The 14,582-nt window shown below is 43.3% G+C and overlaps 2 protein-coding genes across 3 annotated transcripts; both read right to left on the bottom strand.

Moving 5' to 3' along the window:
• Positions 1–393: 393 nt before the first annotated feature.
• On the bottom strand, positions 394–2,625 carry bag2 (BCL2 associated athanogene 2). The gene is made up of 3 exons (XM_048270369.1): positions 2,341–2,625; positions 1,696–1,805; positions 394–1,401 (listed from the first exon to the last, which is right to left on the bottom strand). The coding sequence occupies exons 1-3, from the start codon at positions 2,460–2,462 to the stop codon at positions 1,010–1,012; spliced, it is 624 nt and encodes a 207-aa protein (XP_048126326.1). The 5' UTR covers positions 2,463–2,625; the 3' UTR covers positions 394–1,009.
• A 110-nt stretch (positions 2,626–2,735) lies between these two features.
• On the bottom strand, positions 2,736–11,853 carry znf451 (zinc finger protein 451). Of its 2 annotated transcripts, XM_048270368.1 has the most exons (14): positions 11,652–11,853; positions 11,144–11,204; positions 10,939–11,010; positions 10,713–10,826; positions 10,251–10,362; positions 9,033–9,186; positions 8,662–8,788; positions 7,526–7,685; positions 6,404–6,551; positions 4,508–6,102; positions 4,196–4,270; positions 4,030–4,107; positions 3,497–3,527; positions 2,736–2,923 (listed from the first exon to the last, which is right to left on the bottom strand). In XM_048270368.1, the coding sequence occupies exons 2-13, from the start codon at positions 11,192–11,194 to the stop codon at positions 3,508–3,510; spliced, it is 2,706 nt and encodes a 901-aa protein (XP_048126325.1). In that variant the 5' UTR covers positions 11,195–11,204; positions 11,652–11,853; the 3' UTR covers positions 2,736–2,923; positions 3,497–3,507. The 2 variants fall into 2 exon arrangements, with proteins under 2 accessions (XP_048126325.1, XP_048126324.1); XM_048270367.1 differs by lacking the exon at positions 3,497–3,527 and having other exon boundaries at positions 11,652–11,850.
• Positions 11,854–14,582: the final 2,729 nt, after the last annotated feature.

The following is a 14,582-nucleotide window of genomic DNA, read 5'->3' as shown; positions in this document are numbered from 1 at the left end:
CAGCGAGCAGTCACATATAAGGAGGTGAAAGTCCTCTATGACTTTCTCAGTGCACGCCTATAAAACGAGCTGTGCGTTCTCCTGCGATTACATCACTGGTTTGGGTGAGGATAGAAGGATTCATCACACAAAAGCCTCCCACCCGGCGCAGCCCTCCTGTGTCCTCCCCAATGAGTCAGGGGTTACAGAGATCACAATACATGAGCAAGCCTCCCTGTCTCAGGACTCTGGTCGATTGGCTCAGTCTGCCAGGCGTTCACAGTTCAACCCATTCATCTGCTATGTCACAGAATTCGATTAAATGATTACGTGATGTCCGAGTTACATTTTTGCCTTTGACTTAATGGACTTTCAAAGTGCTCTTGGACTGAGGAATTCATACATACAGACATGTCAATAATGATTCCATTTTATTGTGCATCAGTGTCACTACTAGAAATTTCACAGGACTGAACCCTTTAAGATAAAAACAAACGGCAGTAAGCCTATTTGTTAAGGTGAATACGATTTCTCTCAATACAGTGTAAACATCTATTTTTAAAAATATTATTTGAACACATATTTTTAAATAGCATTGTTAATTGATCAGTGTTATATACAGAGGCTTGCTGGCGCCTGGCGGTTAGAATACCTTTCAAGGCAGGATGGGCCATAGGCTTGGTTTGACAGCTCCCCTTCGTGCCTCCATGACAAAAGTCCATATACATTATCATTCCTACACCCACCCTCTAATTGAAACAGTCCTTAGTTACAGTTTGAGGACAGAGTGTAAACAGAGTAGTGAAATGTGATTGCGTCAATTTCGTGCTATTAAAAGTCTAATTGGAATGTTCTTGTTCTTTCGTAACCATAATAGGAGGGTGTGTTTCCTCTTTATATGGGACTCACTTGGTATTTAAAACTACATTTGAGCACAGTTAAATAGCCTACATTGGCATTCGGACTTTTTTTTTTTTTTTAAGAATCTTTCAAATCTTTAATCATGTGTTTATGGGGATTATTTGCAGAACTATTTGCCATTCAATTTTGACTCCTCCACATTCTGGTGATCCATAATCTTGATGTTTTTTTCGGCATTGTCCACGTTCCTGATCAGGGTTTCCAGTCGTCTTTTGATCTTTTTTTGGTCCTCCAAAGCGCAACTAATCACTATGCTCTGGAACTTCTGATCGATGGGCACGGGAGGTGCCTCAGTCACGCAGGCTGCGTGCAACGCCATCAGCCTCTTCTTCGCGCTGTCCAGATCATCAATCACCTTCTTGGCGATATCGTCGATAAGCGCCATAGCTTTTTGCAGAGCGTCCTCTTGCTGAGGGTTGCGAATTGTATCCACAGAAATGTTGACCGTCAGCGTCCTTCCCATGAGACGGTTGGCTGTCAGAGTAAGCTCCTCTCTTTCGCCTATGAGAAAATGGTTTACAAATTTGTAAGGTCACTTGGAGAGCCCTTGCGCAAGAGCGCTCATGTGGAGTTCACTGACAGCTGTCACACTTCTGTCATCTACGCTATTGTACAATAGCTTATTCAACAAGATCTAGAATATTCAATGCTGAGCCATACACGTACGATCACATACAACCATACAAACTCAAACTCCTGATTTAAGTAAAGGCCCATGTTCTCATTAGTAAATGAAGTAACACAACCCTCAACTCATAATCATGAACATCTCAAAGGCCTGCAACCCAAACTTACCATCAGAGATACTGCGCATTTCCTGACTGTTCTGTATGGACTGAATAATCTCTAGTAAGCACTCCCTTTCTTGTTCCATTGCAGTGGCTGCTTCTCTCAGAGTCTCCACCCTGAAAAATATTCATCGGGGACAATTCTTACATTACTCAATGCATTTTAATTGGAGACAAAAGCACGGCTCATTGAATGAATGAACGAAGAGACGTTACATTTGTATAAAAATGACAAAACTGAATTGCTTTTTTGTAACAAGACAGAACAATGCAAAAAATGCAACAAGTGTTGCAAATAGTCGGTCTCGTCTCACTGACAGGGTTCCGATTCACTCACCCACGAAGACACAGTGCACAACCACAGCTGACAAAACCAGCCTGTTTACATCATTACTTTAATCGAAATATTAAGGTAGCCTAGCTAGGCCTGAATCATTTATAGCCCACTCGCAAAACGTTGGTTGCCTACAACGTAGGCCTATGGCAAGTTTCGTTAGGCTTGTCCACGAGGAAATATGTTACATGTTCATGGTCACACTCATCGGACATTTGTTCAAAAGAGAAATAATGATGTGAATTCTGAGCGTGCAAGTAAAAAAGGCAACTGTATAGTGTAAATTCAAAACTGTCATGCTTGTTGATTTAACGATACCTTATCTCAAGCTGGTCCAAATTCTCTACAAGTCGCGACGAACGATCGGCCATTGACATAGATCTACTGAACAGCCCTCCTTTTGCTTCGTTCATTTTCGCCTGGATCTTTGCTTGGGCCATACCGAAGGCACAATTAAGTTGCCGTTGAAAGGTGCCACAACTATTGAGGACAGCCGGGGGAGTAGTTACTCCCTGGAGCACGTTCTAGCGGTTTCCTTGACGGACGGTGCAGCCCAGTAAACATTTCCAAACATGGGTGGCCGTTATCCAGCAGACTCCTCGAGCAGGAGCGAGAGTGTTGGGGGAGGGAGTGATTTCTAGTCAAGTGAGAGATCTCATTTCATGAACAATTCGCACAGGACCACAAACCAGAGTCCCAAGAAGAAACAAAAGTAGAGCATTCCAGTTTTATTCAAAATAATTTACAAACAGCCAGACATCACCTGTACACATACCCTTGTGTATGTTTTGAACAACAACACATATAAAGAACAGCAAAAACAAAACAAAAAACAAAAAAAAATAGGGTCCTCTGCAATATTAGAACTCTTCCAGACTTCTTCTTAAAGCTTCCTCCATTTCTGTGGAATAATAGACAAGAGTGTCTGTCACATGAATTGAGTAGTAAGAAACCAGTGTGATTAATGAATGGGCCTATACACATTGCATGATGTAATATACTGTAGCTTTAGCATCTGATATCTATTTCTTTCCACAAACTTGGGTGATTGTGCATGTGCCTTCCAGAAGCTATGATACTGATGCCACATTTGTTTATAACAGTTTAGACAACCAGTACAAAATTATTCATCCCTCAAAAGTTCATTTTGCCCTTCTGTTTTTATCATATATTCATTTGATGTATAATCATTTGATGATATTGAAGTTTTCCAGGTTGATGTTTCATGTCTCCAGGTTCATGTTTAAATCTGATTTCTCACCATGATTATAACATTCCTGTACACAAATAATGTTTGGGATATTGGGTCTGCGAAGATCAAAGTCCATACATTTTACCGATTTAACACACACACACACACACACACACACACACACACACACAAACACTTAAATTGTGCCTCAATATACCTTAACACCACACCAACCTATAAAGATGCTGTGAATGTAGCCTACAGTGATCTATTTAAACATACCTACATTGAGGTCACACTGATGCATGAACATCTGTCAGAAAAAGATTCCATAATCAGCCATTGCTAGTACTACCACAAATAATCTTTTACACAGCTCTTCATAATGCTGCAGAATGCTCCAAGGTAGTGTCAAGGAAAATGGGTTTTGTGCTTGATATTGACGTCTTTCATATCACTCCGCAAATAGTCCGGTCACTTCTTGCAATGGAACATTTAAAAGTGAAAGCAGACGGTTGATCAGCTGTGTTCTAAAGAATGTTTGATTCAAGTTCAGTGTGTGCTGCAAACTATTTGTTTCTGCAAAAGCCATGATAAAACGGTAAAAAAATAAAGAGTCATATCTTGTGGAGTTTATTTTTCTGTTTTGACAAGTAGCCGTGTAATAAGCGGGATAATGTATAGAACGCCGGTCATTATCAGAAAATAAGTCCCTTCAGGACATAACCTATTCGCCCTGTCGGGACTTATTTTCAGATAATAACCAACATTCTATACATTATCCCTTACATATTTGGGGGTGGGTGGGTACTCACCATTATCAAAGGGTGTGGGCTTCTTCGCTTCCTCCTCACTTAGGGCCAGGGCGCGTTTCAACTCCTCATCAGACTCATCTGTACAAAAAAGGGACGGGGAGTTGGAAACGTCTCTCATAAGAAATGGTATATGACAGGAAAAATACAACGTCAGGTAGCTACACACCTTCATCAGATTTCTTGTCTTCTTTTTCCGAAGACACCAGTGACATGACCTGCTTCACGTCTTCATATTCTTCCACTGGAACAATAGTTAGAAATGCATTAGCTATGTGTTGACTGTTCATACGTTTGTATGTGTAAAATGAGTCCCTATCGGGCTGCATTTAAGGTAAGGTAAAAAAGTTCATTCACAGAAGATAATCAACCCTTCAACTGAACACAAACAGCACTTCGTCCCTATTTCTCAAACTACATATTAGTTTATTGTTAAGCATAGCTTTTTTCTATTTGCTTTGGTGAACATCAAAGTCCTTACTGTGGATGTCGTTTGTTGGAGAACATTTGCCATGCTTTTCCGGGCAGATCTCCTCAGCATGCAGAATCTTGGTGCTGGTCGAGGTCGAGGCCTCGGCCGTTTGGCTGCAACTGCGGGAGCTCACACAGGGCTCTAGGGGGCAGTGCTGGGCGTGGTAGTGACTGTGGAAGGCCGGTACGTCTTCATGTTTCTCCGAACACGCCCCGCACACTACCGTGAAGGCCTTGGCTTGCTTCGGTGCGCCATGCTTCGTGTGCACATGAGTCTTGATTTGCCCGTAGGACAGCACCTGCTCATCGCAAAGGCTGCAGGCGTAACTGCACTTGCGGTTGTTGGCCATCTGCTTCATGCACCGCGTGTACGTGGCCTTGGCCTTGTCCTTGGGCAAATCCACGCTCATGCAGGGACAGAGCCGCTCAGGGTCCACATCCATTGCGGTGGCGGTGTCGACCGGCTGATCCAAGACCTGTTGATGCGCGGTGGAAGTGCTGGGCTGGGGTGCGTCCATGCAGTAGTAGTCTTTCCCATGGAGGCTGGCGTAGTGCTGGAGGAAGTCCTGCTCGGTGTCGTAGAGCATGCTCTCGCAGAGGCCGCAGAAGAAGCGCGTGACGAGCTCCAGGCCCTGGTGCTCAGCGTGACAGTGGCGCCGCAGCGTGGCCTCCTTGAAGAACTTCTGGGGGCAGTGGGCGCAGGCGAACCTCTGGAAGCTGTGCGCCGTCAGGTCGCCGCAGTGCTCGGCCACCGCCGCCTCCGAGCCGAACAGGTCCTCGCACATCCGGCAGAGCCACGCCTGCTTCTCGGGAGACGCCCGGTCCGGTTCAGGTCCAGCCCCTGGTCTCCTGCCGCTGGTGGACGCACTACCCGGCTGTTCTAGATCGCGCGCTTTGGCCGCTGCTTTGGCTGCTGCTGCCACTGCCACCTCCTCCTTCTTCTCCTGGTAGAACGTGTGACCCTGGTGTGCGGTGCCCACGTGAGCCATGATGTCCTCCATTCGCGGCATGTCCACCTGGCACTTGCGGCAGTGTAGCAGGAAGTTGGTCAGGTGGGCGCCGCCGTGGAAACGGCTCATGTGTAGCCGGGCGATGGACGACTCACCCATCAGCTTGTCGCAAACGCCACACTTATGGAAGATCTGGTTGGACGCCAGCAAGTGCTGGCTCGCCAGAGCCTCGTCCGCGAACCGCAGGCTACACTCGCAGTACCACACCTTGGCCATGCCACGGCCGGACTTGCCGCCATCGTGGGAGGTAGCCGGCCTCTTTCTCTTGGCGGGGGAGCCAAACCGGCTGCCCTGTGCCTGGGGAGAGCGCGTTTCGCCCCTGACTCGCTTGGACGGCCCCGGCGATGGCGCTGCAGCCGGTGCTCTGTGGGAGAGCTGGCTCTCCTGGTAGTCGCTGTAATGCAGGATGGCTTTCTCCATGCTGCCGGTGGGCTCCACCGCGTGCTGAGTCTGCTGCCTGTGCTCGTCGATCTCATCTTGGCTGTGGAAGATCTTAGGGCAGGCGGCGCAGCGGCCTCGTATGATGAGCTGCCGCATCACCTCAGCTACGGTCTGATCAGCCACAGCTAAAGCTGTCGCATTTCTACAGTGTACACTAAAAAAGACAGAGAAACACAGTGCATGGAGAGACAACAGAGACAGTCCGAGCACAACCACAAAACATCAGTTAACACCTTCAGAGCAAACTTTGAGCACCGGTGATCATTTGGCCACAGGTGGTCATTTCAATTTTGTAACCGAAAAATTGTTGCTGTAACACACTGCTTGTTTCGGTCACATATGGAAAAGTGCTGTTGACAGCTTTATTCAATATGTATGGACATTGTATGCACAAATAGATAGGTAGGTGTGTGTGTGTGTGTGTGTGTGTGTGTGTGTGTCTGTGTGTCACTTACTTGAAGTGTGCCCGGGCCTCCATGTGTGAGGTTAGCCGTTTGTGGCACCCTGAGCATCGGATACTGAAGCCCACCTCCTTGCACAAGGCTGTCAGGCGGTTTTTGGCATATCGGGGTACAGGTATCGGTGTGGCTACATCTTTTGAAGCTGCACTCCAGGGAAAAGTACCAAAAACAGCAAGGTCACAAACATATATTTGCCTAATATACAAATCATCTTATGCTATTTTGAGAAAATTCCACGATACGTACGGGTTAAAATGTCGATTTTCACGTTTTCGCATAATTCGACAGTATACAGTCTACACTTTCATATTGTGAACAAATTTCACAGATAAACATACGTTTTGACTGTTAAACCCTGACTTTATTTAGGTGAAGATTCAACACATTAGCAGTCATTCCCTTTGTCCACACCGCTATAAGGTTTTACGGTAGAGCTAAAATGTACTCATTACTCAATGTGTCAGCTCTCTATCTTTCTTGGCAGATGTAACCGAATATGAATGTGAAAGACTTGCCTTTCAAGACACGAACGGTCAAAAGCACGAACTTATAGAAATATCCTGGCGTCATTTTACGGACCAGGAATTGTTTTCCATTGACTTAGCGTATTTTAAAAGTAGGCCTATACACAATCATAGACATATGACCGTCCTAGGTATAGGGGGCAGAAAAAGACACTCACTCGGTTGATGACACTGGAGGACATAGTCATTCGCTTCAAAGTCCTGCTACCGTAAGGCTAATAATAGCTGTGTCCTCACACTATCGCATGTGACAATTTACTTAAAAAGGTGATTTTCTCCTCTTCTGGCGTATCGTGACAGGAGAACCATGGCAACTTTGGATGTGGTTATCTTAGCGATACTTTTTGCAATACCCTCGCAAGCTTAGTTAATGGCCGTTCATGTGGGCACAATAACTTGATTTTGTAATTTTACCAAAGCGACTGGTTTCGCCTTGCAGGGTCACATTTGAATCTCTGCCTGTGGCATATTGTCTTTGTCTTCCACTTCAACAAAAGCAGAAGTCCTACAGTAGTTTACTCTAACAAAAACTATTGGCTAAAATCATTATGAAGCATGGGGCCTCTTAAGACAGTAAACCATGTGTGCTCACCAAAGCCTTTAATGCACTCGGAGAAGTGATCTTTCTCTGCCATATGCCGAAGGCACTCATCCCTGATGTTGAAGAGGAGGCAGCAAGTAGGACAAGCAAAGCATGCTATTTGCTGACAGGTCTGAGAGCTTCTATGACTCCCGGGATTGGAAGAGGATATCTGAAGGGATCAGAACCAATACACAAACAAACACAGACATTACTAAATAATTCAAAACTTGATAAATAACTTGTTAAGGAGTTTCTGTTCTGTTCTGTTAAGGACTGCCAACATCTTCACCACACCACAAAATCATATTATCTTATTGCACTATACAAATGTAATGCAATGTTTTACTTTCAACACCATTTAACACTACAGACTGGATGCATTTCATTAATAGACATTTTCTCCTATATATATATATATATATATTTCACATATTTGATTTTATATATAAAATCAAATACGTCTTGATTAACTCATTGAATGCCAAGCTGTTTTCGGGAGCTTTGTCCTAGAGTGCCAGCAATCTAGAACATTGTTGATGATTTTTGTACAGCCACAGCATATTCTGTGTTATAGCTATGAACACATACAATGGCTCGATTAAAAGGTGAGACTTTAAGCTCTCGGTGGGTGCAAACCATGTATTTTTACTCGCCTCTGTTCCTGAGAAATCCTAAGCTAAACAGTGGCTAGTTTTCATCAAAATCGCTATTTTTTTTTCTAGAAATGGAGATATAACGTCTTTCATGAAATAAGTGTTGCCTGTTACTTACTTGTGTAAACTTTCTGGGAAGTGATCAGCGAGACCTGGCGAGACTGCCACCTAGTGATAGACCCACGAAAATGGCCTGGTTTTGACCTGACGTGCATGCGTCACTGATTCGACCCAAAGCGGCAACTGAGTTATGATAAAACGTCCAGATAAAATGTCCAGATTGTGCGTTTTTATGAGTTTTCGAAGGTCATATATTTCATTCATCACAGAGTTCCCAAAATCACATATAAGGTGTGTTAAGTATAAATTTCGTAATTTAAAAAAAAAAAACGTAAACGTAATATTACGCTTTTGGCACTCAACGCATGGGAAGGAAAAGGCACTCAATGAGTTAAAGTGAAACCTACAAAGCAGATGTAGATGGGCACATACCTTAGACTGCTGATGTGTCCTCCATGAATCTTTGGTGTCAAAATGCCAACCACAGGCAGTGCAAGCATACTGAACTGAGGGGGACCCCTTAAGAAAGATGCTCGGGTCACAAGGAGAGTGGTCAAACCTTGAAAGAAACATAAAAAAATAACACTCAACAAAAATCCCAACTCGTCTTAAAGTGTCTTAAAGAAGAACTCCTGCCATTTTTCACATATATCTCGAGTACTGTCAAGACGAAACAAAAGAAAACAATTGGTTCTACCTAGCTCGAGTTGCTGCAGCCCATAGCTTAAGCCCCCATTTTCATGCACCCAGAGTGTAGCACTGTAGCTGCCTGGCTACATAACAGTAATCTTAACAGCTCTGACCTTATGAGGTGTCCCTCGAGGAGAGCTTTGTTCTCGTACACACGGCCGCAGTTGACCACTGGGCAGGTCTGAGGACTGGCCTTGAACATAGAAGCAGAGGCCGCAGACTGCCTTCGCCATCCCATACCACTGGTAATCACTCCAGGCTTCACTCCTGTACCAAACATCAGGGGGATATTCACGCATTCATTTTCATTTCACTATTTAGAAACTCTCTGCTTCAGCATATTTGCATTTCTACTCTGTTGAATACCAATTGTATTTAAAGGTGCTATACGCATTTCTAAGATAAAACCTTTTGTCACACACAGCTAACATCACCTCACCATCCGCTAGCTGCCTGTGCCTAGAATAAGCTCTAAAAAAAATGCGGTCTCCGTGGACAGCCTAGGCTCCAAAAACGGCCACAAAACAACTTGGGCCAACCTTGCCCATAAAAACATAAACTGTTGCAGCAAAGCACAGACGAGATGCGCATTTGGGAGAGTTTCAATTGCACGGGAGGGAGGGAGAGGAAGTAGCGAGCTAGCTCTCTGTTTTGTTTGAACATCAACAGAAGTGACGTTACCCTGCATCGCTTATAGCACGTTTAAAGCTTACAAAATCTCAAGTGAAGCCCAGCTATCTTAACCCGTCAGCAGAATGTTTTTCCCCAAGAATCCTGTTGTATCTCAACTGCTGTACAGTATCTTGACATGCTCTCTAGGGTCCATGACTGTTTGAGGTTACACCATTCCTCTCTCAGATAGATTTGCAATATGGTGTCAACATATACATTTACTGAGTTCCCACTCATTCACACTGGCATGACAATGTTAGTGGATTGAGTAAATTGAAATCAATTTACCCTATCCCCCTATACTCCTTAGCAGTTCAACAAGCTGTAAACACATTAATTATGTTTAAAGATGCTGTTTGCCAACACTATCAAATGGCAAGATTAATTGTGGTTTTATTTTGAAGGAAAATTTAAATGTTTTTAATAGATGGATGTCTTTTCCATCATCAGTAACATCATCAGGGGAAAAAAACTAGATGCTTTGCTTAAAGTATTACAAAATATAAATATGCAGTCTGCCATTTTGGTGAAAAGTCAATATTTGAGCTCAACGGCAAATCAGAGACAGACTGCTGGAGAACCATACAAAAAGTGTTCCCTATTAGCTGGTACCTTTAGGCGGGAAAATATTCTACAACAGTACAAGCAGCACATATTACCTGGCATTTTCAACCACATATCAACACAGCGCTTGGCATTGTGAGTCTCCCCGTTACTATGACTAACAGCCAGTTCTTGTCTACCATGAGCCTGCTGTGAGATCACCTTTCTCTGTTAAAAAAGAAACACACAATAATCAATAAACAAAATTGAGATGACGTTGTTTCAAATATGTGATGCAATCTGGGAAAACCCTTCACATGGTGCAATTTTACCAACTTATGATTATTATATACCATCCTAGCAACATCCAAGATTTTGGGAGGATGGTATCCAGGATTTTACTAGGGGATAGTGTCCAGAATGTTGCTAGGATGGTACCAGAATCTTAAATTGGTGAAATTTCACCAAAGAGGGTTGAAACAGAGCAAAAATCCAGGATTTTTGAGTGCACCGTGTGAATGGTTTTCCTAGATCGCATCACATATGTATGTATAACTCATAAGCTACCTTTTAATTACCTTGAAGGCCTTGCATTTGTCAGCTCTCTCTTGTTTTTCTGCAGCGACTTGCCGGGCAAGCCTGTCCAAAGTTGAAGTGACCTGAGCTTTGTGCTTGTCAATATCATCCTCCATCTTTGAATTGAAAACAGAATGGAGGAAACAATGACCAGGGGTAGAACAGTACTGGATTCTGTCATTATCCAAGGACCATACCAGTACTCACAGGTCAAATTCAAATACTCACAGGATTTTCGTCATTGTCTGCATCCTCACTGGATAAGTCAATGAATTCCAGTACAGGTCTGAGAGGACCCTCCTACATTTTAAACAGGTAGTGTGTCGTTGGTAGTTTGTTTTGGTTGTTTTAGGTCAAGTGACACAGATTTTAATTGTGACCTTCATCAGCAGAAAAGTCTACTTTATGTTGATTAAAATAGAAAATCACTTACGGATACAAACTCCACATCATCGTCATCCACATCAACCACATCCGAAGACATGTGTTTCAACCTGTCACGTGGAAGAAAACACACAGATAACTATTGACTCAATGCACAACTGAGCTTATCAACTTGACGTGTTGTGGTGGTCACCACCACAAAGGTTTGTTGACGTTACAAAAACATCACTGAAACGACATAAGAGAAGAAGGAATTCAGGAGGGCGAAGGAACTAAACGTCTGTACACTGCCGCTTTTTATTACTCTTTACAGACATGACGTGTTAATGTGCTATGAAAGAAAACTGGAAGAATAATATACTAATCACACAAACAATTGACGTTATATTTAAACTACTGAAGCAATCTGCTAACGTTAGCTTCCTGTTAGCTATTTATTCCATGGGGCTAAGTAGGCTAGCAACTATTTTGTCTGTTTTCGTCTGTGGTGTCTATTTTTTTATATATATAACAGTGCAATCAACAAACGACGGATACAGTGAACAAAAAAAACATACTTGCAAACGGCAACATGCACTTCCAGCTACGTTGGTAAAATCAGAGACTTTTGGTCCCTTCCTCTCCTCTCCTCTTCTACTTCTTCTGTCGAGACTGTTTCGGTTTTCGACAAAATATTTGGAGCATTACTGCCACCCTTCGAAAGAACATGTTCCTACAAGACCAATGTGGGGAACGACCGTAGGGAACGAAGAGATCTCCGTACCGCGTACCCCCGTAGGAATACTGTTTGCTGAATACTGAGATTGCTCAGGTCTCTGTGACTGTGTTCACTTTTTGACAGTCTGGCTGTATTTTTAGCTCAACCGCAGAGGAGGGGTCCTTCAAGGTCACTCTCCTCCCTACAGTTGTAACAGGCTTCGAATTTTATTCACTCTCTTTGATCCTTGAAGCTGTTTATTTTATTAAATTGTGCGCTTGAGACTGAATTTATCTCATTCACAGTAAGCATATATTTAGAGTTTCCCCAAATGTTTTGGCTAGTTATTCACCAAAGTGTAAAGGCTTTGAGTTTATTTGACATTCAGCTCAAACTCATCACTCAGCATGCCTTTTCCTTTGGCTTATGTTTTTTGGGTTATTATTCCACTGTTCAGTTCAGTGGCCTTGTGTCAGGCAGTTGCAGCGTCTTATTGGAGGAGACATTCACAAGAAATGCACTCCTTATTAAATGCATTATTAAAGCTGCAGTTGGCAAGTCTGATAGATTGAGGGGACTTAGCCAAAATTGTATACATGGATTTCTATGCAACGTCGCACAAAACATGTGTGCGCAACTAAGAGGCAGAAAGCACCATAGAACAGCATAGACCAGTGCTCTCCATGCAAATAATAAAATGAGTTTTTGTGCTGAAAACTGCACCAATTCGAAATCACGATGGTTAGAGAATGTTCAATATGTTCAATATCCCTAACGGAATGCATGTCTTCGCCAAAAATGACAAAATACAATGTTATATTAATAATGCAAACTCTGATAGTCTGAAATTAGATGTTATGTTGAGACAACAGGGGTATACAAAAAATTGCGATTGTAGCTTACAGCAGCCGACTATTGGGTTAAATTTATAACGTTGTGGACGGCCACCAAGCGTCTTCTGCCCCACGGTTGCGTGCGCATCTAGTTTTGTTGGTAAACGGAAACCCGTGTATATGTTTACAACTCTCATGCCCCTACCCCACTACCACCGAGCACCCTCTCATGGAGTTCGTGCTTGTCAGTGCGCACCAGACTGCACCAGACTGTGACTGACAGTCAGATCTCACACAGCCCTGCTCTGATTGGACCAGAAGAACCGGGAGCTGTGGATTTTTGCAAAACAAATAACAGGCTCTAGGTGGAGGTAGAGGTGCGGGGTTTTTTTTCTAAAACCGGCTGATTTATGTTGTTCTGTCGGAGCTTAGTGTTGGTTTCAGTGAATATGATCAAAAAAATCTTGCCAACTGCAGCTTTAAAACAGGGTTTTGTTGGGTTTTTTTTTTACATAAGTAGGAGGTAGGGCTCACCTTCTGGGTATGGGCAGGTTGCATTAGCAGACTTCACAACTATATTATAAATGCAATCAGGAACACGACAAAAATCAAACTAAATTGACTTTCTTTGTTCAATCTCACTGATTGTCGAGATTTATTAAGATACAAAATCATTAACTGTTACAAGCAAGCAAGCTAATTGTGCTCAATTGCGTTTTAATCTGTTTGGTTATACTGGTCAGAAAGGCCTCCAAGGGGTAGGACTAAGACACAGAGGCTCTTGAGTGGGAAAAGTACTGCCTTGGGAGGATGCCCCACACACCTGACAAACAACAACACACACACACACACACACACAGCAGTGATGTTGAAGACATATAAATGCTTTGGGGTGTCCGTATTCTCTTTTCAACAGTTCATGCAGCTGCCAAGATTTGTCTGGCTTCTTCTGGGAACCTTTCATGTATTAGTAGTCAGGAGGATGCCATTCATCAGCTTGCATATGTCCTCCATAGACAGCAGGTCTGGCGTGACGAGGGTTAGGGTAAATCACCTGTGGAACAGCAAGGCCTCTGGACAGCGGGGGCCAGGCTGAGAAGTCGTTTGGATGGGGATAATGGTTATGGTAACTCTGAGCGTGGTGGTTGTTTGCAATGGAGACTGTGTCCATAGGTCCTGCATTTCTCCCTTGTTGTCTCTCCCTGTGCCGTACCCATCTCTGGATCTGTTTCCTTTAGTTTCCATGTCTTCGTGTCTTAACAGGGACCATGGATCGTCACAGAAGTAGACAGTAAGTATAGGCTGCTTCATGATATAAATTTCATTTGAAATGTATTGATGACTGTGTTGGCCTCAACAAGGAAAGGTTTGGGTGTGATTTATAAATCAGAAGTTGTATAGGCTGTATAGGCTAGACCTGTAGGCACATTGTCATGGGTTAATGTTGCAATCTATTTAAAAAGTAGGCTAACAATACCAATATCCCCACCTAATATCTTTGTGTATGCCTCATGGATCCCTCTGTACATATAGCCCACACAAATCCCAAATGGACTTACACACACACATGCAGACACACATATGCCCATACACAAACAGACACATGTACGCACGCACATACATACACACACACACACACATATATACTATCCCAGTGTGTGCAAACAGACTTTTCCCAAACAGGCGCATAGGTCCACACTGAGCCCATAATGGAGTGAAGTTTGACCAGTCTCCTTCCTATTATGACTTGTAAGACCATTTATCATAATGAAGGCAGCATCCATTAGTGGCACCCATCTTTTGCAAAGTCATTCATTGGCCGGAAATGGCAAGTAAGCACTCGTTCACTAATGCTGTGCTTATAGGCCTGACATTATTCTCTCACTGATGAAAAGAAAACTGTTCCAGTGGAGTGCTTATTTCAGTTTGCAGACTTAGAGATAAGAAGGCCTCATCTC

Source organism: Alosa alosa, chromosome 18 (assembly GCF_017589495.1).
Source record: "Alosa alosa isolate M-15738 ecotype Scorff River chromosome 18, AALO_Geno_1.1, whole genome shotgun sequence".
Classification (NCBI taxonomy): domain Eukaryota; kingdom Metazoa; phylum Chordata; class Actinopteri; order Clupeiformes; family Clupeidae; genus Alosa; species Alosa alosa.
The sequence above is the reverse complement of the archived record's forward strand: the minus strand, read 5'-3'. Positions and strand labels throughout refer to the sequence as shown.

Coding starts and splice junctions, on each gene's coding strand:
- znf451 (XM_048270367.1), bottom strand. CDS start 11,194: ATGTCTTCGGATGTGGTTGATGTGGATGACGATGATGTGGAGTTTGTA. Junction 6,552..7,525: donor CGAGTGCATTAAAGGCTTTG/GTGAGCACACAT, acceptor CCTGGAGTGCAG/CTTCAAAAGATGTAGCCACA. Junction 2,924..4,029: donor GCCCACACCCTTTGATAATG/GTGAGTACCCAC, acceptor ATTATTCCACAG/AAATGGAGGAAGCTTTAAGA.
- bag2 (XM_048270369.1), bottom strand. CDS start 2,462: ATGGCCCAAGCAAAGATCCAGGCGAAAATGAACGAAGCAAAAGGAGGG. Junction 1,806..2,340: donor TTGGACCAGCTTGAGATAAG/GTATCGTTAAAT, acceptor AATATTTTTCAG/GGTGGAGACTCTGAGAGAAG. Junction 1,402..1,695: donor AATGCGCAGTATCTCTGATG/GTAAGTTTGGGT, acceptor ATTTTCTCATAG/GCGAAAGAGAGGAGCTTACT.